At 45.9% G+C, this 23,883-nt stretch overlaps 2 protein-coding genes across 2 annotated transcripts in view; one reads left to right on the forward strand and one right to left on the reverse strand.

Annotated features, from left to right (window-relative positions):
* The first annotated feature begins 11,245 nt into the window (after positions 1–11,245).
* On the forward strand, positions 11,246–13,516 carry LOC146347747 (protein FAM163A-like). The gene is made up of 2 exons (XM_084848183.1): positions 11,246–11,338; positions 13,115–13,516. Exons 1-2 carry the CDS (start codon positions 11,246–11,248, stop codon positions 13,514–13,516), a joined length of 495 nt encoding a protein of 164 aa, XP_084704309.1.
* A 9,428-nt stretch (positions 13,517–22,944) lies between these two features.
* The window catches only part of LOC146347748 (ADAMTS-like protein 2), a 42,772-nt gene continuing 41,833 nt past the window's right edge, over positions 22,945–23,883 (reverse strand). The window contains exon 19 of the mRNA XM_084851268.1: positions 22,945–23,339. Coding sequence (XP_084707394.1) covers positions 23,088–23,339 — 252 coding nt within the window. The 3' untranslated portion in view covers positions 22,945–23,087. The remainder of the gene's footprint in view (positions 23,340–23,883) is intronic.

Below are 23,883 nucleotides of genomic sequence, written 5' to 3' on the forward strand. Positions count from 1 at the left end.
CCACAAAACGTTTTGGGAGCCATGCATACCTGATGATCACCTTGCTAATTTCATAACTGTTTTATCATTGACCTGGTGTGCACGTGACAGCAACACATCAGCTTAAAAACTGTTGGGCTGTCGTGCATGAGTGACAGTGGATGCGCTGCCTGCAGCAAGCCCACCTCTTCTGCTTTTACTCCACAACCCACGCTTGGCTCCTTCGTAGGTTGTGGAGTGTGATGTCTGAACCCAGAGCCCTGGGTTGTTCAGGGGCTAAACAACCTAGAGGTTAACCCATGGTTTCTTGTTGGGTTAACCACTGGGTTGTTTAGCTCGTAAACAAGCTAGTGCTCCAGGTTCGGAAGTCACATTCCACAACCTACGAAGGAGTTGACTGCGGGTTCCTCCGCTCATGTAGGACAACCCATCATTTTTTAAATTGATGGGTTGTTGCTATGGGCAAATAGTTCCATTACCTCCTAGACTGCTAGCAAGAAATCCCATAAAGGTGAGGTTTATTCAGTAAAGATAGGATGGACACACGCTCCTATCTCCACAACCCCTCCCACCATAGCTTCACTAGCTAGGGGAGCTTGTAGTAAGGGAAGGAGAGTCTCTTGGGGGAAGCAGACTTTCTGTTTTAGACAAATCGCAGGAAGAGTCCAAGGAGCCACCTAAACTGAGGAAGAAGCAGAAATGAAGAGAGGGAGAGACTCTGCTCTCTGTGTAAAGGTTCTTCCGCAGCCAAACATGCAGGTCACCCCCTCATTCAAAGGGAGGATAAGAATGGAATTGTCTTGTGATACCAGAGCTCTGGTTTCTTGAAGGAAGTGGTCTCTTGTACACTGGGAGCTAATTTTGGGACTTAAACTTTGCAAGAGAGATGGGGACTCGAGTTGCCATGGTAACCAAAGGGGGGCTCCTAACAGCTCCTCTTTCTGTCTGTTCCGTGTTACTGACTGAGCCAGGAGGACTGGTGGAATGAAAGAATGGTGTTTTAAGGTTGCAGGCTATCCCTGGTGCTGGCGAATGGGGGGTGTGTGTGCAGCTAACTATAGCCCAGTGATGCAAATTGTCGTGGCACTGCATAGCACTCAGCAATGGGGGGAGACAGAAGAGACCTCAAGAGAGTCATAGGTTTATCTGTGCTACAAAACCGATACCAGTAACTGCTGTGGCATCCCCCCAAAGGATCCTGGGAATTGTAGTTTGTGGAGAACTGTATTGAAAACCACATCACAGAACCTGTGGTGTAGTGGAGCTCACAGGGGTGCCGCGCCTGCACTTTTGGATTAGCAGGGACACTGGCGTTATCTGCCACCCCCACAGAATTCCCGTTCCCTCTGAGCTGAGCCACAATCCTTACCGTAACTGGGGTGGGGGAGATGCATTTTCCCAGCAACAATGTATTGTTCCCTGCTGTAATACAAAGTATTTTGGGATGGCTTGGTCCTGAATGGGCAATTAAGCTTTGCAAAAGACCTCCTCCTAATGGATGGAACCTACTAGAAAAGGGTTGCTGATATGGACGGACACAGCTGCCCGCACTTTGGGACTCTACTTGCTGTGGGGCTGTGGGTACTGTCATGATGAGTGCCTGCACTTCAAAATTTACCACTGCACCACTGTACAGAACTACAGTTCTAGGGATCCCTGGAGCCTGGGAATGACTATGAAACCCATTTCAGTCTGGAATACAGATATGTCCTAATTGAAGTGTATTTTGTTTGCTGGACTAGATGGAGCTAGCCTGATCCACCTCAGAAATTCTTAAGTTCATGTGAAACTTGAAATGATCATGAAATAGAATTGGAATGGAAACAGACCAGTGGTTCCTTTGAAAACTGGAGGTCCAGGTTCTGGATGGCAAATTCCAGTGGCCTCATGGTTATGGGTGAAAAGGGGGCAAATTCCAGTGCAAAAGCTCAAATGTTAGCAGCGAAAACACATTAGAGATATATCAGAGAAACAAAGGATTTTATCTTGAATTATAAGAAGGATTCAGAAAAGGTTCAGAACATGACTGCAGGCTATCATAATACTTACATAAAATTTCACTTAGCATACTAGTGTGTTCAGTTCTCATTGCCCATCCTAAGTAGAATAAAGATGAAGAGGATACAGAAAGGGCAGCCAAATTATCAAGAGGTGGTAGCACTTTCCCTATGCAGCCTTCCCCCAACCAGGTGCCCTCTAGATGTGTTGGACTACAATCCCCATCAACCCTAGCTGGCATGGCCATTGCATATGTTGGGGACTACAATCCCCAACATTTAGGGGGGTTTTTTAGTTTAGGGGGGAAAAGACAAATAAGGTTGGATCTACATGTTATAGGATTGTATCCAATATTAGTCTAACTTAGGTTGCATTCATTTCAATGAGTCTACTCTAAGTGGGTCTAAATTGGATACAACCTTGTGTGTAGTTCCATGGTTGTTTTCCACAAGAGCTCTCTTTTATAGTGCAAAACAGTTATGTTTTTTTAACTGGACAAACTGCTGATAAGGAAAAGTCCCCTCCCCCCCCCCCCCCACTCAGAGCACTTCTGCACCAGATTAAAATCCTGCAACTTTACCCAGGCTTTCTGCTTCCATTTTAAATGCAGGATCATGACAGGGCCCCTTTACACACTTTTCCTCCCCCCCTCCTTTCCTTCCTTATCTGTGTTCTATATGTTTCATTATGCAGTCACTAGATGGGGCTGTGGCCTAGTTCCTCTTATGGCGGGATTCCCTCTTTTCAGGAGGGAACTCAGCTTGCTGTAATTTGATAGCTCATTATCTCTGATCTTTTAAAAAATGGGATAAAGGTCATTTAGCATGGGAGACGCTCTGGAGGTTGATGATGTCATGTAAAGGACCCGCAAAAATCCATGAGTAACCAGTCTCAATAGCAGGATAAAAGCCTGTGTGGAGAAGCCCTTAGTCTAAAGCCACCCACAGCCACTTTGCACTATAAAAGAGGGCCTTTTGGAAAAAAACAACCATGGAACTAAACATAAAATGTAGCTTCACTCTAAGGGGGAGGTTTATAAAGCTATGAATGGTGTGGAGAAAGAAATGTTTCCTCTTGTCTCATAATGGTAGAATTGGGGGGACACCCAATGAAGCCAACTATGCTGGCTAGGGAATGCTGGGAGTTGTAGGACTTTTTTCCCAGAATCCCCCAGCCAGCCATGTTAAACTTGCAGGCTGGGGGATTCTGAGAGTTGTAGTCCAACACATCTGGAGGGCCCAGGTTGCAGAAGGCTGCCATAAGATGTGGTAAGAGCCACTGGTTTGAACCGTTTTTGGGTTTTTTTAAAGAGTTAAACAAATTCATGGAGTGATCTATCAGTGGTGATTAACCATGATAGCTAAATAGCATCTGTGTTCATATGCAGTGTAACTCTGAGAAAAACATGCTGGAAACAAACAGAACAAATAGGGTTGTCATCACCTTCGTGACCTATTTGCAGTGGTGCCATCAGGGTAGGACTCTGGGGCTGAAGTCTAGGGGCCCACTCAGCAGACTGAACAGGAGGATCCCCAAACACAGCAGCACTGAGCTTATCAGATTTTGAAGTCACTGAAGTAATACATGTTTTGATCTACTAAAGAGGGCCATTTAATAAGGCCATTAAATCCAGGGTCTAAGATTACTTCACTGTACTACTGCCTACTGTGAGTTCCTGAGGCACCTACTATAGGAAACAGAGGGTAATATCCAAAGTTAATCCTACATAGAGTAGACCCATTGGAATGAATGAGACTTGAGGGAATTGTGACTACTTTTAAAGGCTCATTGATTTCAATGGGTATGTAGGACTAATGTTGGATACTACCCAGAATGCTTAGCTAGATACACCCTTGGCCTGATCCACCTTATTTTGAAATTATCATGGAAGCGGAATTAGAAATAAAAACAAGATGCATGAGTGGATGAACCCTTTTTAATATGTGTGGAAGCAGGCTGAATTAACATAACAACTGACTTGCTGGATCAGACCAAAGGCCTTTCTAGACCAGGGTCCTATTTCCCACAGTGGCCATCTGGCTACCTATGGGAAGCCCACTAGTAGGACACGGGTGCAATAGTACCCTCCCACTGATGTCTCCCAGCAACTGGTATACAGAGGAACACTGCCAGAGATATTGGATGCCACACATGTATCCACACATGTATCCAACATGGCTAGTAACAATTGATAGCATTTTAAGAATCATTCAAATTGGTGGCCATCACTGCATGCTGTGGTAGCGAATTCCATAATTTAACTATATGCTGTGTGAAGAAGTCCTTCCTTTTATCTGTCCTGAATCTCCCACCAATCAGCTTCATGGGATGACCCCACTGGGTTCTAGTATTTTGAGAGAGGGAGAAAAATGTCTCCCTTTCCACATTCTCCACACCAGGCATAATTTTTTACACCTCTATCATGCCACCTCCTACCTTACCTGTATTTTATCTAAACTATTTGTAACCTTTCCTCATAGGGGAATTGCTCCAGCCCCTGGATCATTTTCTTTGCCATTTTCTGCACCTTTTCCAGCACTACAACACAGTTTTTGAGGTGTGGCAAATTTATATGTGTGACCGTCCTGGATCCAACACCATTTTTAAGCTTCTCAGAAGCATCTGTCTGACTCCAGTTGGAAAGATAAATTTAGATGAGATGGACATTTGGTGTGATCCAGCAAGGTTATTCTTATGTTCATGTATGACAGAGGTTCCTACACAGTTCACAATTTTTACTTCTGCAGATGGGAGGTGCAGGTATGATTTTTTTAAAAATGTGATTGTCAGGACCTTCCTTTGCAGCTTTGGCAGTAGATCTCCTTTGAGTAGGGAGAATCCAGATCATATCCAACGATTCTGTTCCAAATTGTGGTGCTGCCTTTATAATGAGTGAAGATTGGGGGCCAGTTTGCTATTTCTCTCATCTGGCCCTGCCACTTTGCTCAATCAATTTTACCAGTTAATAAACTGTGAGGGAGACTTTAATTGTATCTGATTGGAAGGAAATCAGGCAAGGCTCACCACCCCATCAATTCATGATCCTGCCATTCAGGGAGCTGTGATGCAACAAGAGCAAAGGATTGTTAATTCATTGTGACTGAATCAGCCGTAAGGGGCCAACTTTTGCAGTAGTGGGGAATAAATGAAGCTGACTCACATTGTGTGGGACTGTGTCAGTCAACCTAGAAATGTAAGCAGCCAGTAACCCTTCCTTCTCTCACTCCTCTGTTAGCTTCAGTCCATCCCATTATAGCTGAAATGCATGGCAACTAGTTCCCTAAAGCAGCAGAAGTTTGCACCGACCCATTTCCCTTCAACAGTAAAATTACTTGGAGAACAACCCACCAGGAAGTTCTCCTGTACATGGTCCATTGAATTGAATGGAAGATGTGCAAGAGCACAGTGGTACCCTTTCTAATAGAAAGTGTGAGGCCTGAGAGTGAGAGAAGGGACAGGAAGTATGCACTGACTGAGAGCTTTTCTACACGAGACATTTATTGTACGCTCATGATTCCTTAGTCATGGTTGTTTACAGGTTCGTTAGATGACGTTGTGATCCTCCAGTTTCACTTCTGTTTTTTAAGAGCACTTTCCCAGGGTGTTTTAGAGCAGGGGAAATGGGGTATTATTTCTGAAAGAGAAAGAAAAGGTATATTCCCACTTGTGTAACTGCAATATTACACTATAGCACAGCGGCACCTAGAGGAAATGTAGCAGAAAAGCAGGAAAGGAAAAGTTCTTTGTGTGGAGCTTGGATCTCAATTTTGTAATGAAACCGAAGTAGATACAGAGATTAACAGCCTTGGGTAGAAAGACTCTTAGAAAGGCTTGAATTGAAAATCTGGGAAGTTCTTCCGTGCAAGCATCATTGAAAAGAATGACAGGTGTGCAAGATTACTGGGAAAAGGAAACACACTCTTTTAAAAAGCTCACAAAGTAACTTGGGTGTGGGGAGATTGCTCATCACCGGTGATGTTACAGGAGGTAGCCAAAAGGTCCCCATTACATTCATACAGCCACACTGCATGCAGCATTCTAAAACATGCTAGTTGTGAACAATCCCATTTTCCCTGTTTTAAATGGTGCATAAAAGGAGAGCCTTTTTGCCCCTGCACCAAAGGAGAGCAAATTGGGTATCCCCTGACTCCCATCTGATTATCCTTGTCATTGTTCTTGCCAGTCTGGGTGACTTCTTGCCCCTTAGAAACATCAAAGGGAGCAAACAAGCCCTTCCCTGCCTTCCCCAACCACACAGAAGTGTCGGTGTAGGCAAATCCTGACTTCCTTCACCACTGGTGTGGACAGTGAATGAAGCTGGGATTTCCATGGAACACACTCTCCTCCTTCATGCTGGTTGACATATTTCTCATCTACCTCTGTGGTAAAAGTCCAAACTGGACTTGGAGGTCCGTGCCCACCTCCCCTCCAATTAAGCTCTGGACACGCGGGTAAGATTCAACTTGAGTTTATTTGTGTACAACGAAGGCAGCTCTGTCAACCCAGAGGCAGCCCAGATCAACACTCCCCAGTTACATTTATAATCATAATGTGGCTAAATAAGTGACATCAGCCAAGCCTAGCGCGCATGTCTGGTCATTATCAACTGAGCTTTTACTGAACCACCACCCCCAGCTGCTTCTCTCAGCGCCCTATAACTTTTTGCAAGGACGACAATGATTCTTAGGTCTGGGGTGAGTTGCTGTGGAAACAAGATAACTTATCTCTACTGTCCTAACAGTTTCTTCTTTTGTATGAAAGAAACAAAGACAACAGTTATAGGCTTTTAAGGAATCTGCTCCGTAGGCACGAAAAAAAGCCGAGACAACATGGGCTTGCCTTGGTTATTTTCCACACCTCCCATGGTCCAGTCAAGGAAAGGGGAGCTCTCACCATATCAGCCCCCTTCAGATCCATCAGTCTATGCTTGTGTGAGGGTAGATGGTACTTTCCACCAAAAGGAATTGGATTGGACCTTCTGGCATGTCAGACGTTCTGGACTTCTGGGTAGACCAGAGAGCAGAGGCCTCTATGCAAGCAGGGGAAGTAAACAGACTTGATTGCTCTGCCTCTGACTGTCAGTTGGCCTGGATGATGACTTTAGTGATTTACATTTGCACCCACTGCCGAGAAAGTGCACCCTGGATTGCATGTTACAAAATGGCTGCCTCCATCTGCTCCCTATAAAGGCAGCATAGTGTTTTGGGCAGACATCCAGGCATGTGCAATAACTGAGCAATGGAGTAGAAAATCTGCCAAGCTTATGCTTTATAACTATATGCACATGCACTAAAGCAGCCTTCCTGAACCTGATGCCTTCCAGATGCTTTGGACTACAACTCCCAGCATTTCCGAACATTGGCTATGCTGCCTGAGGCTGATGGGAGTTGTGATCCAGAACATCTGGAGGCACCTGGTTGGGGAAGGAGGCATGAAAGAGAGGGAAAAATCTCAGTTTTCTTTAAAATGCTGGCTTCGCCAACAAAACGTTCTGAGAACTGTTCCCAAGGTAATCTTTTTAAAAAGCTGGGTTAGGAGAAAGCCAGATTTTTGGTGACCCTAGTTTCTAGATCAGGGGTGGCAACTTGTGGCTCTCCAGATGTTTTGACCTACAACTCCCATCAGCCCTAGCCAGCATAGCCAATGGTGAGAAATCGTGGGAGTTGTAGGCCAAAACATCTGGTGGGCCACAACTTGCCCAACTCTGTTCTAGATCCTCTGGTAAAAGAAATGTCAGGTTTCCAGTTATGCTTTCTTTTCTCCTCCTTAGGAACAGACTGAACAATTTGTGACCATGTGGAACTTTCGGCACCAGGCTTCCCCTCTCAGGCTGATGTGACAGAAGTGCCATTTTGGACCGTTTCAACGTAAGCAGCACACCAATTGACTTCTGCCCAGTCTAGAACGAGCCCATCATATCCCACTAGGGATGTGCAAACCCACCCCCATCTGGGATCGGTGGTTGCCCACTGAAACGCCGCCCCCACTCAAGCCCCCAGACCGCGCTCAATCCTCCACGAGCTCGGCAAGCGACCCGCAGTCACTCCAGCCCCTGCCATTTCACCACATTGTTTTTTTATGAAAAAAGGGAGCTCAAAAAACTGCACATATTTAAATATGTGTACGTTTGGGCCAGGAAAGCGTCATCTACACAATATACAGAGAGAGATTTGTGCTTTGCTATGTGACATGATATCTCAAGAACTACCAGTTCCTTATGCATACGCAGAAGGGAGGAACAGCTGGTAGGAGGGACAAAGCACCATAATAATAAGGGACATTGATCCCACGTACAGTGGGAGCCACTATTGCTGATAAAGTTTCCAGGCCCAAAACATATGTGAGTAAATATCTAGTTCACACACACTTAGCATGCTGCCATGTCTGGCTATAAATACAATTCATGAGGTTGTATGTAGGATGGAGTCATGGTATGTGTATAGAAAGGAAACCATGTTGCAAGTTTGCACTGGGCCCATAAAGATGATGCCTGGGCTTTGGTAACCAAGTTGGTCATTGGGTAGCTGCTTCCCACTGCTGATAAAAGATTATGCAGCATAAGGTGAAGAGCGATTTAACCATCAGCTCCCTTCTCTGTTCTGTCTTGTAGGTCCAACGCACCCTTCACTGAACGTAAGTTACCTTAATCACTTAGGATTTTGCAGACTTTCTTTCTATAGGTCATGTATTCATTGATAATTTCAAGTGGGAGCTGCCTTCAGGGCTTCTGATAGGTCAAAAAGTGGGAAATAAATGTACAAACAAATGTGAAGGTTTGAGGTCTACAGAGGCAAAGGGGGAAAAGGTCAGACTTAGAGGCCTGGGGTGTTTTTTGTTGGGAGGGGGTATCCCTGATAGGAGTAGTTTCATTTCCCCAGTTAGGTTTCATTTCTTCAGATTTGCAGTAGTACTCTCCGTTTGGGGGATGAAGATATAAAAAGAGAGCGTCAGAAAGAAGTAAGAGCAGGGTCAGGAAAGCAGAACCTGGAGATGGAGCAGGAAGAAGCAGCCTAGAGGAGTCTAAGTACAGCTAAGGTGAAGGAGCTTGCATTTTGCAACCTTTATTTTCTCTTAAGGCTTTTTGTATCACTCAGCTCTATTCTGTAAATACCCTCAGTTGTGATTTGCTTGCTTTACATTTACCAGTAAACTGTTGTGGTTAAACCCCAAGTGTCTGGTGTGTCAGTCACCCCATGTCTACAGCCTAAGCCCCACATTACTGGGAAGAAGAAGTTTAAAAGAAGGCAGGTGGGACTCCTAAGGAGGCAAGAGATCCTTAAGGAGTTGCTCAGGGACTCCAGGTCACAAGGGGAACCCTGCCAACAAATTTACAAATAATAGTCAAAACAAATAGAAATATATGACAGAAGACTGGCTTCATGGAGGATAGACCTATTGCAACTATATCGTAAAATATATACCCTAGATACTAATAGCAATCACATTCTCTGAGTCTGGATCTTTCAGTATCTAGAATGGCACCACCCACACACAAGAGGAAGGTATTAGGATGCTTGGGGGAAAACCCAGGTTTGCAGAAGTAGAAAAAAATATTTAGGGAAAAACCTAAGGGGCACAAAAATTACAATAATGAGGACTGAGCATATTCAGTAGTCATTCACTAGCTAAATGTATGGGGGTGGGAGGGAGTTGATGGGAAACCAGAGGAGTAGGGGGAGTGTAATGGAAAGAAATCATGTCTGACTGGTCCCACTTGTTAGTCATGATAGCTAAATAGTGCCTCCACATTCAGAGGGAGTATACTTCTCAATATGAATTCCTGGAGTGCAAGCAGCAAGGGAGAACAGTTACCTTTTGGAGCTTCCCAACAGCATCTGGCTAGCCATAGCTGGAAACAGAAAGTGTAACTAGATGGACCCACTGGTCTGATCCAGCAGGGTTGTTGTTCTTATGGCTGCAAGCAAGGTTTCATAAGCCAACGACAAACCCTGTTTTCTTCCTAGCTTACAAGTCCTGGCAACAAACCAGGAGCTCAGATCCGGATATCCCACAAAGCTTTTCATTTCTGGTTTGTTTTGCCCACTGGTGCAGATTGGGAGCAAACAAGCTGTTCATCCACCACAATTCCAGATAAGCCCATAATTCTGGTTTATTTACATGCAAACATCCCCTTACTTGTATGTTATATTTGCTGTGTTTGCCACCAGAAAGAGAAAAAGTAGGATATACTAAGGATGAAAAATAGGATAACACTGTCTACCTACAGTGTTTTCATACATTCTACTTACCATGTTGACTTGTCTGATGTAAGAACCTATGGTTATATCCAATAAACTCAACTGACTGACGTGTCTGACAAGGAACCCCAGCCTATTGCAGTCAATTCTGGGACATGCTAGGGTATGCATACTGTTCTTGCAGGTTCTGGACAGTCCCATTAGGTCTTACCATTGCCTTGTGTGAGCTATGAATGCTCCTATGAGTGCTCTGTAAATCACATTGCATGAGAAAATGGGTAGTGGTGGGCAAGTTGTTTTTCAGGGGAACTGATACATCATTATTTATCTTCTCACTGAGGGATCCCAGATCATCTTCCAAGGACCCATAGAGTTCCCTGGAACACAGTTTTGAAAATCAGTGTTGTAGCACATCAAATGCTGCTGAGATGTGATGGGTATGTTCTCCAACGGCTACAGTTAACCATCAGGTGTTCTGTCTGGCAGAAGGTTCCAAACTGGTGTGCTCTGTCTCTCAGCTGTTCTTCTGGTTAAGAATACAGGGATTGCCTGGCTCACAATGGAGTAACATACTTGTTGGATAGAAGTGGGCCCTTTTGGCCAAATCGTCCATCGTAGGTGCTTTTTTGAGATACTGAAGGAAGCATTCATTCTGAATGCTCTCGTTCATTTTCAGAGCTAAAGTTCATCTTTCATCTTTTCTTTTTCAGCCTGTTATAGTAACACACAAGAACAAATACAATAAATAAAACAATATTTTTTAAAAAAGATATCCTTAACTCCAAATTCCACAAGTTAAATTTGCTCTCACCAGTTTAAAAAACTTGGCCCCCACTAATTCAACAGTGAAAGTTTTCAATGAATATTCTACTATCTAAAGCAGTTAAGCGAGCAGTCCTACTAAAATCCCATCACAATGTAATTGAAAAGCCTTGTTTAAAAAAAGTGATAGAAGGTGGGAGCAGCAGCAGAAGGAACCTTAGGTTCGGTAGGAAGTATTGTTACTAGTTATCTTGAGTTTAACTCATTACCTTTACTGCTTTTCTAGAGTTTGATGGAGAATCGGTCGGATGACAGCAGGAACTGTTGTAATCACTGGCGGAATACTAGCAACAGTGATCTTGCTGTGTATCATTGCTGTTCTCTGCTATTGTAGGCTACAGGTAAGGAGCTCTGTTTCAATGGGATGGGACCCTTTCTTTCTGTATCCAAGGAAAGAATCACACAGCATGCAACAAACATGTTTGCTGTGTGTCCACCTGGGTTACATGCATCCTCTCTCAGCGAACGTGCAAAGACTGGACAACATAAATGCATGGGTACATGTCTTTGGACCCTGGCCCAGCGTGGATTCCCAGATTCATGCACATCTGTGTTTAAAAATGCATGTGTTTGTACCTATACCAACCACACTTTACATGTCTGCTGTGGGAAACATGTAAGTCACACCATTCTCAATGTGGTGTTTCATATACATTTTCTCAGGTTTCAATCCTGTACACACTTGGAAGGAAAGGTTCCTCCTGTGCATGCACCGGGTCACTCCTGACCCCTAGAGGGATGCCACTTACGCTGGCATTTTCATGGCAGAGTATAGCAGGGTGGTTTGCCATTGCCTCCCCCAGTCATGACTACCTTTTCCCCAGCAAGCTGGGTACTCATTTTACCAACCTCGGAAGGATGGAAGGCTCAGTTGACCTGAGCCAGCTACCCAAGACCCGGCTTCCGCTGGGATTGAACTCATGTCGTGGGGAGAGTTTTGGTTGCAATACTGGATCTACTTTTGAGTGAGCATACATAGGATTGCACTGCCAGTAATTCTTAGAACGGTCCAGTAAGATAGGCTAGTATTATCCCCATATCACAGAAGAAAGGCTGAGGTTCAAAGAATAATGGCTTGTCTGAAGGACTCCTGGTTCACAGCTGGGGTGAGATTTGAACAGAAGAACTTCCCAGATCACAATTCACAATTTGCACAGTGCTGTCATCACTGCATCACACTACACTATGCTGTCTCTCACTTTTTGCTTTAAAGTTATAGTCCACTCACTATAGTGCAGGCCTAACCATTTCTCTGCACTGATGCAGAACTGTGTTAAGTTGCTTGCTTTCATGTCTACAATTGGTGTGGAGGGAAGCACGAGGAATGACTGTACCTTGGCTGTGGTGGTGTTTATTCATCTTCTGCCATTTGGTGTTATTTAATGGACATCAAATTCTGCATGGAACCCAGTTCTGGGTGCCAAATCTGGATTAGCCTCATTGACCTGGCTTGCTTTATTCTGGAACTGGTCATGTGTTGAGGTGAGGGAATGCCCGCTGGTGGGGGTGCGTAAATTGGGAGGCAATAGCAAGGGTGGATAGAAAGGGGGCTGTAATTGGAGGGTTGATCAAATCCCTCAAAAGCTGACCCTGAACACTGTAAGGCTTCACAGGCACCACCCATATTTTCCAGCACAGCATCTCCATAACCATGAGGCCTAGAACCTTCCTCCTTCTAACAAGGATTGGATGCCAAAACTCTCTACAATCCAGTTGTAATGCTAGCTTCTGCACCACGGGGTCAAAATAATTCAAGAAAAAGTCATGGTTGTTGGACATGCGTAGTAAAGTCTTCCTAATTAGTTTGCCTTAGAACTTTGCTGGTGTAGTGCAGTGGTGAGGAGTGCGAGCTATGAGGCTGGGAGTCCCCAGATGTAATCCTGCCTGAGCCATGAACTCACGCTAGCTGGCCTTAGGCAAGTCATGATTTCCCCAGGCTTGCCACCCATCCACAACAGGGGGTGATAATCCTGCCCTGCATTACAGTGCTGTTGTAAAAATTGCCGAGTCAATGATTTGGAAACAAGCTGAATGATCTAATACATGCTAAGTTTTATTATATTGGTAACTTGCACTTTTGGCGTGCTAACCGTAGATCTCTCCCCCTCTGGCTGTAGTATTACTGCTGCAAGAAAGATGAGTCTGATGAAGAGGAAGAGGAGGAGGAGGAGGAGGAGGCAGAGACTGACCTTCCCCCACACTCGCAATATGTCATGTGCAATGCTTGCAACTCCCGTATCATGGACAGGCAAGGAAACCCCCCCTTCCCACCCCAGGAGCTTAACAAGCAGGGCGTTCGGAACTATTGCCCCACCTGCTCCCCCTACGGCTCCCCCTTTTACATACGGACCACTGACATGGTGCGGAATGGGGGCGAGAGGGTCACCTACACACCAATGTGCTGCAGGGAAGTGGGGCTGCCCATCAAAATGGCAGCCCTCCAGAGCTACCCGGTGACCCACCACTGCATCTTCCATGAGACCTTTCCGAACCCCAGGGCTTTCAGCACAGAAGTGTGATCACGGTCTGTCACTGTCACAAGGTGCTTCAGCGTGATCCCCATTGGGTGGCGGCAGTCTTAATGATGTGAGTTTGCTGTGGAAACCTTTCAGCAAAAACGGAACATGTGTCCAAGACCCGCCTTTGTTTCTGATCCTTCCAGCAAGGCTTTTCTTACGAGGGAAAGAAGTAATGTTGCAACCCAGGGATTGAGCCTAGACATTTTTGAACCTGCAGCCAGTGTTGCTGCATCCACTGAGGGGTCCTGTCCAAGGAGGGCTATGTACAGTACAAACTAACTTTCATTTTGAAACAAATTCTTGCAACTTCACTCTGCCATTTCACCCCCACAAGAATCTTTGGTGTCTACACTTAGCAAGCCCTATTTGTCTCTCTCTCCAAAGCAATACCCACTGACCTCCCTTGACCGGTAATGTGAGTGCACGCTAAGCCAGTCGACACACTGTTTCTTGGGAACTCTTGTCCCCAGCAATGATGGTGGCACCAGCAAGACAGGTGGCAAAATCCTCGCTAAACTCACTTCTAGTGCTCCTGTTCGTTGGAAGCTGAGAGGGTGAAACTAAAGGAATGGAAAGGCATGATTATCTTTGTAATATAATAGTTACAGACCGAATGCTATTCTCTGTACTAGAATGTAAAATAGGGCAATCTTTCTCTGCTTATTACACATGCAGACACACACAGAGACACAAGCACATACATATACAAAAGATAACGAAGAGGAGAGAGAAACTGGGAGATGAGGAACTGGTGAAATTGCCAATCTGTTCTGAATCTTGGTGGTTCTTCTATTGCCAAAAGACCCTGTTCTCCCAAATTCCTTAATTCTCACAGGCCTCCTTTTTAAAAAATTCAATTATGACATCTAAAAGCTGCACAACTAAAGAGCTAGAGCTTGATTAGGTCTCTCTCCCACCTCCCCTCCTGCAGAGTTCAAAGCCCTCGCCTGGGGCTGCCTCCTGATCAGCGTTTTAGTACAATTGCAAAAGATGCTATTTTTATAACCAAGTCCTGATATGGAAGATGGAGGAGGGCTGTAAACCACGTTTCACAAGGTGAAGAAGGGCCAAAGCTGCAGTGAATGTCCAAAGCCAATGTCAAGTTCAAACATTTCATGAACTTCACAAAAGCATCGTAGACATCGTTTAAAGAAGAACCCTTTGGATCCACAGAAGAAAATGTACTGTATTGCTTTGTGAATTGTTTGATCACTGTTACAGTTTTACCCTTGGCTATCCATCAAGTGCTGTTCATGTGTTTGAATTACTAATGCTTTGATCCTCCAAGCAAGGTGGCCAAGGGTCCTCCGGCAACAGCTTGACATGGAAGGTGTCTCACTTTGCCAAATTCTCCAACTATGTTTGACAGACCCAGTTGAATAAGCACAATGGTCCACTACTCTATGGAGCTCTAAAATATAGATTGGGCTCAGTCCTAAATACTAATGGGCTATATCCATTTATGCCAATGGGACACTGATGCAAAAAGGCATTTATGATCTTAGCCCCAAACGATCACAGTCTCAAGAAAATCACGAATGCCAGTGCCCTGTGGGAATCAATGAGTAATGATTCATACAGACTCTTGATTTCCATGACCTTTTGAGCAAATCGAGCTTTATCTGGATTGCACCCTTTATGCTGATGCAAAGCTCTGCTGGAGCCACAGTTCCAGTGGAGCCACTATTTCCACACAATAGGAAGCACGTCAGCCACTCAGGTGCTAAAACTGTTTCTGGATTGTACCACATCAGATTGCAGGGGCGGGGGGAGTGCATGCCTGTCTGCCTGCATGGATCTAGATGAACCAATGTGCCTGAGTCACTTCTGGTGCCCTTAAGCAGAAGGTTAGGCCCTATGAAAATGCTTTCCTGTGCAAAGACACCTGGCCCACAGAAAATGAGTGCTGTAGTATAAGAATGCTTGTTGCGACATTCAGTCATGCATTCCTTTATTTGCAGTCTGAAGTGGGCACAGTTTTAACACCTGGTGAGCTGTTTCAGAAGCCCTGTCCAGACAAATGTGTGAGGGCTTAAATTGTGGAGAGTTGGGGGGCGTGCATGCTGGCCCACCCCCTACGTCTCTGGGAGCACCCGGCCCATCCACCTCAGTTCAGACTTTGCCCCATTGAATCGGCAAGGCCTGAAAGGGAGTTCAAGCGAACGCAACAAGGTCTGAACTGAGGTGGGCAAAGCCAGCATACTCAGAGAGGTAAGGGGCAGGACCAGCGTGCACCCCCCCCCCCCGCCTCTCTGCACACTTTAAGCCCTCATGCGTTTGCCTGAATGCCTGGACAGGACTAGAGTTTCCAGGCATGTGAGAATTCTCATACCTGTACCAGGCAGTGGAGGCTGGTGGCGCCGATGTCAGTGGGATGGTGAATCCACTCCAGGTTTCAGTCAGAACTCTAAAGAAGCTACCCAGGTGCCTTTAGAGTTCTGACTGGTTGTGACTGAAGCCCGGAGCAGATTCACTGCCTCAATGACATTGAAGCCACCAGCCTGCATTGGTACAAGGACTGAGGGCCTCCCTGGGAGGTACAAGAACTCTTGTACTTTTATATGTAAATATGCACGAACTGAGGTTTGCTCAGTGAAACACAGACGTGGGCTGCCTGGGCAGCAGCATTTTATAGTGTGGCCAGCACGTCTCAAGCAAGAATGTGACTGAGAGAATGGAGGCAAGGGGAGGTGGCGGGTTGGCAACGCTTTACTGCTGCTGTGGTCCCAGTCATGGTGGGTTTGCTGTGCTGGTTACATATCCCTCCCTCCCACCCTTCAGTGTCTGGGGTGTTGAAGAGGGGGCTTCCCTTCTCCACTTCGTCTAGGGGAACTATGGACTGTTTCCCTCTTCTGCCCGTACTGCTGGGATGTGGAGTGGAAAAGCTGGAGGAGGAGGAAGATTTACAAGAGAGCAGGTGGGGGGCAAGCGGGAGAGAGCAATTGTATGAGGCGGGGGGAGCAGTGCTTGTCAGTTTACAGGGCATATGTTCCTCTGGATAACTGACTGAGGCTGGGCGGGTGGGCAGTGGGGCGACTGGGTAGTTTTAGACCCTGGGCTGAAGGACCGTATGGGCCTTCCCTTTACGCATCCATCTGTATTACGTTAGTTGTGAAGCACGTGACTGACATTTATCTTCTTCCTGATATGTTAGAACAACAGCAACAAAACTGCCAACCCTAATTTTAAAAAAAGCCTGGGGCCTGTGCATTTTAAACCCACTTAAATCATACCACCATCAAAACTATAGGAATAAAACAGTGTTTACTTCTGATGCCATCATCACCTGCCATTCTCTGGGATGTCATCCCCCCAACCTCCGCACCCCAGGACTGTGGGACCCTAGCCTTCAGATTGCAGGAGGGAGGCTTTTTTAAAAAAATGAGTGCACATAAAACTGGCTTCCCGTGCCACTGCAACATGGCTACCCAGTTTTGTAGGGTGGCCACTTACACATCACCCAAAAAGAATACATGCACCACCAAAAGAGGTGCATATGCTAATGTATATATAGATGCAAGTTTAGAAATAATTGCTGTAATTTAAACTGAAATGCAGTGTGTCTCACCATAGTGGGGAAGACTGTAACCAGGTGAGCTGTGTGCCTGCTTCATCTGCCGTCCAGGTGCTAGCTGCAGATGGGCAACCTCAAGGTCGCTTCTCCCCCTTCTTAGGGTTCTTTTCCTTTCAAATGAACAGGACAGCTCTTCAAATAGAGGACTGCCTTCTGTAAAGTAGGACATATGGCCACCCTACAGTCTTGTTCAACGTAGGGCTTTTCTACATGAAGCATTTAACCTGCACCTTTACTGAGGCTTCTGCTTCTGGATTCTTTGCAGGATTAGGATCAGCCCCTTTACATGTGTCCCCGTGTTTTCTTTCTTTTCCTTTTTATATGTTCCATTATACAACCACTAGGTGGCACTGTGGTGTAGCAGAATTGCACAATTACACGAGATTTCTATGGCGTTATAGAGGCCAATCAGAAAAAATACCATGCTTTCCTCATTAGGAAAAAAACATGATAATGGTCACAAAGCACAGGAGGGGCCGTGGAGGATGATGATGTCACGTAAAGGACCCACAAAGTACCATGAGTGAGCAATCACAAGCACTCCTGTAGAAAGGCTGGTAGTGTGAGGAATTGCTGTTTAAACAGCAGGTTCCTAACTCAAGTCTCATTGATTTGGGTAGGATTTGGAAGCAACACATTTTAACAGGATTGTATGCAAGATGGGTACAATACTAGTACTGGCTAGAAGGCTGTGTATTTGAAATTATATTTCTTTCTTGATTATATCTGATTCTATTCCAGTGATTAATTCTGTGGTAATTACTTCTGCTTCAGTTATACCCACATGCCTAAATTTAAGCCCCATTTGCAAGATTTAAGGCAGTTGTTCTAACCTGGAAGGGAGCACCAGGTGCAGTTCTGGATGCAAGCACTCGCTGCTCATCTGTCTCCACTAAAAGGAATGGAGCTACTGGACTGCCCACTTTCACCAAATGATGTGAAAATAGAGCTAGATTGATGGTTCCATTCAGCTTGAGGAAAGTTATGTAGCCAGCTATGTTTGCTCAGTAGACGTAGTTTGAAATTGACTTTGTTTTCTTTCAAGGTGGTTTAACGATACTTGAAATGAGTGCTGGATCTCTCAAGTTAATTCAGCACCAGAGTATCACTGGGGCCACCTGATCCCTGCTTTCAGTGGAAATTCCCAAGGTAGACTAGAGATAGAGTTTGGGTCCAAATGCTCTCCATCAGAGTTTTTGTAAAGTGGAAGTATTATTTTCTCAATATGTGGTCTGCTGTAGCCACATCTCCATCTTGAATTTCAAAGGTTTCCTCAAGGCGTTTCCAGAACACCATCCCATAGTATCTTCCTTGTACATGCTGTCCTCCCAAGAAGAAGTGTGGAGGACCAAATTCCCAGCATGCACTGCTCTGCCTTATGCTACCACTGAGACTGTTGAATCCATACTGGAGTGTTAAAATTTCTGACTGCAGAACTTTCTGACTCTGGCAACACCAAGGGTGCAGTCATGGAAAACCTGCACCCTCCATTATGCACAGGTAAAGCATGGCACATCCTCTTTTCCAAGCCAAAGTGGAGACTTCTTTGCTCAAGGTGCTGATACACACACACACACACACACACACACACACACACACACGGCCACTTTCCTCTCCCATCCAGTGGAGGCTGGTGGCTCTGATGTCAGTGAAGTGGTGAATCCGCTCTGGGTTTCAGTCAGATCCCCAATGGAGCTATCTATTTTAGACTCCCAGTTGTCCATGGAGGCTCAGGTGTCAGCTGTGAGCCAGACAGCGCTGTACCAACTCCATCTGATACGGCGGCTGCGCCCCTACCTTCCTGACCATCTGCTCCCATCGGTAGTACATGCCCTGGTCTCCTCTCGTCTAGACTACTGTAATGTGCTTTACGTGAGGTCACCCTTGAAGATGGTTCGGAAGCTGCAGCTGGGGCAGAACGCGGCGGCTCACCTGAGCCACCAGCGTGATCACATCACTCCAATGCTGAAGGAGTTGCACTGGTTACCAGTTGTTTTCCAGGCTAAATACAAGGTGTTGGTTTTGACCTTTAAAACCCTATACGGTTCTGGCCCAGCCTTTCTCAAGGAGCACCTCCAGCAACACCAGACAGGCCGCTCAAGAAGATCAGCCTTGGATGGCCTTCTCTCTGTCCCATCAGCCAGGACAGCTAGGCTGGTGAGGACGAGGGAGAGGGCCTTTTCTGTGGTGGCCCCCACTCTGTAGAACTCCCTCCCTAGGGAACTCCGCCATGCCCCCTCTTTAATGAGCTTCTGCCATGCATTAAAAACGTGGCTGTTCAGGCAGGCATTTGGGGTGGGTTAGGGTACTGAAATATGATGTTTTAATGTGGAATTTTATTGTTATAAAACTGTTGTATTGCTGTACGTCGCCCAGAGTGGCTGGGCGACCAGCCAGATGGGCGATTAAGAAATTCAATAAATAAATAAATAATAAAATCCAAGGTACTTCACACCTTCAATAGCTCCGTTAGAGTTCTGACTGAAACCCACAGCGGATGCAGCACCCTACTAACATCGGAGCCACCAGCCTCCACTGCTCCCATCCTTTCTTCCTTGGAGGAAAGAACGGACAGCCCCCTTCGCTCTGGTTCTGTAGTGTGTTGGAGGGAGTGGGACAAACACTGCCAAAATAGGAAGGCAGGAACGGAAGGGTAAGATCTGTTCTCTCACTTTTGTACTTCAGACCTGTCGTTTGTTTTTAACATCATTTCTTTGTTGCTCAGCAATGGAACCAGGTTAGACGTAATAATGAAAAATAAATACTGACTTTGAAATACTGAAGTAAATGTTTGATGCCTTTTATTAAGTTTCTCAGGACCTCCTGAGAAAGGCACCATGCGCTGGAGCTGCTGTAATGCATTGGAGGGGCGGGACGCGGGCCTTGAGCTGGGACTCCCAGTGGCCAGGCTGCAACACCTCACCTGCTGTGCTACCAGGGCGGCATTACGGCTGCAACCTTCACTGTCTGAACTGTATTCCTCAGAACCCTCTCTAGGATGCAATACACCCCTGCAGGGGGGCACTTTACATTTACTCCAATGGACTTCCTTCCATGTGTATCCCCCCCCGGGGGGGGGATTTTGAAAGGCAAATGGGTGTGGGGAAAGTTTAGCCTTTCCCTCCCAGAGTTCCATGCTCCCAATCCAAATTGGGGTCACGTGCTTGCACAAGAATAAAAAGACAGACAAGCGTTTGCAAAAAAAAGCAAATGCTATTTTGGGCTGCATTAATAGAAGTATAGTTTCCAAATTGTGTGAAGTACTAGTTCCCCTCTACTCAGCACTGGTTAGGCTTCATCTGGAGTATTGTGCCCAGTTCTGGGCGCCGCACTTTAAGAAGGATGCAGACAAGCTGGAGAGGGTTCAGAGGATGGCAACAAAGAAGATCAGGGGGCTGGAAACAAAGCCCTATGAGGAGAGACTGAAAGAACTGGGCCTGTTTAGCCTTCAGAAGACTGAAGGGAGATAGGATAGCGCTCTTCAGGTACTCGAAAGGTTGTCACAGACAGGAAGGCCAGGATCTCTTCTCCATCATCCCAGAGTGCAGGACATGGAATAATGGGCTCAAGTGACAGGAAGACTGTTACAGCAGTATGACAATGGAACCAATGACCTAGGGAGGTGGTGGGCTCTCCCACACTGGACGCGTGCAAGATGAGGCTGGACAGCCATCTGTCAGGGATACTTTGGCTTGGATTCCTGCATTGAGCAGGGGGTTCGACTTGATGGTCTTATAAGCCTGTTCTAACCCTACTATTCTATATGATTCTATGAATCTAGGTACAAGCTCTGATTAGAGTAACATGTAGTTTCACCCTGTTTCCCTGTCATTCAACCTTTCCCCACCTTTGCTGCCTTGGAACTCACTCTCTTGGACTATGTTCTGACCCTCCTGGTCTTTTGAGTGCCATTTTGGGACTTTGGGTTTTGCCTGCCTGGGACTATAGTACTTGCCCCTGCCCTTTGGGACAAACAGCTCTGGCTGCACCTGGAAACCTTTAGTCCAACACCCAAATGGATCCCGGCATCTACCCAGGCCTGTATGCCCTCAAGTATCAGAGCTTGCTTCAGGCACAGAAGGGAATATCAGTGTGGAACATCTGCCCATCTGATTGGGAGGCAGTATGAAGCCACTAGATGGGCCAGGCTTCACATGTACCAGGGACATAGCCGTTTTCTCTTTCCTGGTCTGGACAAAAGTCTTTGGGGTTTACTCTACTCCAGCCTCCAACTAAAACCCCCACTGCCCCCATCCATGATGTCACAAACTTAGGGAATCCATTTCTGGATGTGGGTATGGTTACCAACTTGACTGAGTACTCTCTAGGTGCGGAGAAGATATACAGCATGTCTTCACTGCAGATGATCTTGCTTCAGTTTGGGGTGGTTTTAGGTCACCTCACATGAAACCAGAAGCAAAGGGCAAAGGAAGACTTACTTCTGAGGGCTATGGTGTTTTGTCTCCTTGGCCTTTCCAAAAGTGTAAATTCTGGTCAATTCACATAATTAGTGTTTTTGTAGTTAATTTGGAACATGTACCACATACAGTTGCACAAATCCAAACACATTTGATTTCAACAAAAAGCAGGTGGCCAGTGTGAAGTGCAGTTGCATTGGGCTACCACAACAGCTAGGGCTGGATTTGGGCAAAAATGGGAAATGAAAATAGGAAATTGTCCTTCCTCATCCAGACAACCATGGAGTGCATCATCAAGCCATATGGACAGCAATTACCCTACACTCAAGTGTGGCCAATATCAGGCAGACACAAGACAGAGATGTAGCCCAGGACAGGTTTGAGATAGATCACTTATTATCAAAGACTTGCATTTAAACAGCTGGTCCAGAAATGGACCTGTAAAGCTGTGCTAGAAGCAAGGCTGGCCTACTCATCTGGGGTTTCTACATGCTTATCAACCATGCCCCTACTGGCTTTCTTCTGTTTTTGCTAATCCCACAAAGCCTTGTTATGCACAGAGGTCTTCCTTCCCCTTTTTAGAGAAATGAATGGAGAGGGGGAGTGAACACTTTCCAATTATCTGTGTGGGGGAGCCAACACAATGCTTACAAAATGACGTTGAGGCACTGCTACAGGGAGACCCTGACAAAGAGCATTTCTACACCAGGCTAAAATCCCACAACTTTACTGGGGCTTTCTGCTTCTGTTTTAAATGCAGGATCACGAGAGGTCCCCTTTCCATGCACTTCCCTTCCCCTGCTTATCTGCATTGTTCTATGTTTCATTATACAGCCACTAGATGGCACTGTAGTCTAGCTCCTCTTAGTGCACAACTTCCTCTTTTCACAAGGAAACTCAATGCGCTGTAATTTGATAGCTCATTATCTCTGATCTTTTAAAAAATGAGATAAACATCATTTAGTGTGGGTGACGCCCTGGAGGCTGATGACGTCATGTAAAGGACCCAGAAACTTCTGTGAGCAACCAGTCTCAATAGCAGGGTAAAAGCCCAGTGTGAGAAGCCCAAAGAGCATTTTTTCCCCGGGCCTCAGAAGAGGCGGCTGAGTTGCTTCCTCACTTGGTCCCTCCTCCTTCTCCTCCTCCCAATGAAGTGGCTCCCTCCTCCTTGGCAGAACCTTCCCCAATGGCTCACTCTGACCGACTCCTTGTCCCGAAGCACAGCAGCACACGTCTTGTGTCCCCAACTCAAGAGATTTCACAGGGATATTGGAAAACACCCCTCCCCTAGGATTCTCACGCCAGCCACAGTTCCACTGCCTCTTGGCACATGCACACCACTTCTGCGACTATCTGCTGCAAAGCTGACTGCCCCCGCCCCCTTCCACCTACACACAAGTCTGGGCAAACACAAAGGTTTGTTTCTCTTCTTTATTGTGAAGTGATGCTTTAAAAAAAATTATCTTGTGGATGGATGGTTACTAAACACAGACAGCCTGATGTATCTATGGGATGGATCATTCAAACCATCCACTTTCTCGCACTCTCTTTTTGCCACGACTTTCCTTCAAGTACATGCCTACATGGGGACGTCCTGCTTCTCAAGATCCAAGATTGATGCTTTGCATAAAATTTGCTGTATCTGAAAAAAGAAGGCACCACCTCTCACACTGAACCCATGTTTTCCATCCCAACTGCCATGAGGACTGGATGCGCAGAATCGAAGCACTGGCACTCCCTCCAAAAGGCTCAGTGAGGACACACTCCTTTGAGATCTATGAACTGACCAGGTGGCCTTCAGCAAGCCAGTCTCTCTCAGCCTTATCCCCATCTGCAATATACAGGGATAAATAATAATGGCCTACCTTAAGAAGTTGTAAAGATGGAGTGCTGGCCACTACCCTAGATGGCTTTTAAAAAGGGTTAGGCAAATTCATGGAGAATACGTCCATCAGCAGGCATTGACTATGGTATCTAAATGGAACCCGCATGTGCAGGGGAAGGATACCTCTGAATGCCAGTTGCTTGGGGCAAACAAAGGAAAGGGCTATTGCTTTGATAGCCTGCTTATAGGCTCCCCAAATGTACCGGGCTGGCTACTGTGGGAAACAGGATGCTGGACTAGATGGACCTTTGCTCTGATCCCTGCCTTAACAGATGTGAAGTGCTTTGGACAATACAGAAAGGCTAAGCCTTGGGTTCACTTATGTGTATGTATGGAAGGGCAGAATGGCAACGAGGGATGCATGAAAATGTCAGTTCAGTTCACAAAGAATCAGAACTTGCCTCATTTGCAACCCCAAGCGCAAATGGGAGTGCATTTTTTCAGAAAAAATGGCTAATTCCCGAACTTGAGCTTGCGTTCAAAAAATGTG

This window comes from Heloderma suspectum, chromosome 4 (genome assembly GCF_057233095.1).
Source record: "Heloderma suspectum isolate Gila_16-S chromosome 4, 16-S_ref, whole genome shotgun sequence".
NCBI lineage: Eukaryota > Metazoa > Chordata > Lepidosauria > Squamata > Helodermatidae > Heloderma > Heloderma suspectum.

Excerpts from the sequence above, each read along its gene's own strand:
- LOC146347747 (XM_084848183.1), top strand. The coding sequence starts at position 11,246 with ATGACAGCAGGAACTGTTGTAATCACTGGCGGAATACTAGCAACAGTG. Across the intron at positions 11,339-13,114 it reads TCTGCTATTGTAGGCTACAG|TATTACTGCTGCAAGAAAGA; the intron begins GTAAGGAGCTCT and ends CTCTGGCTGTAG.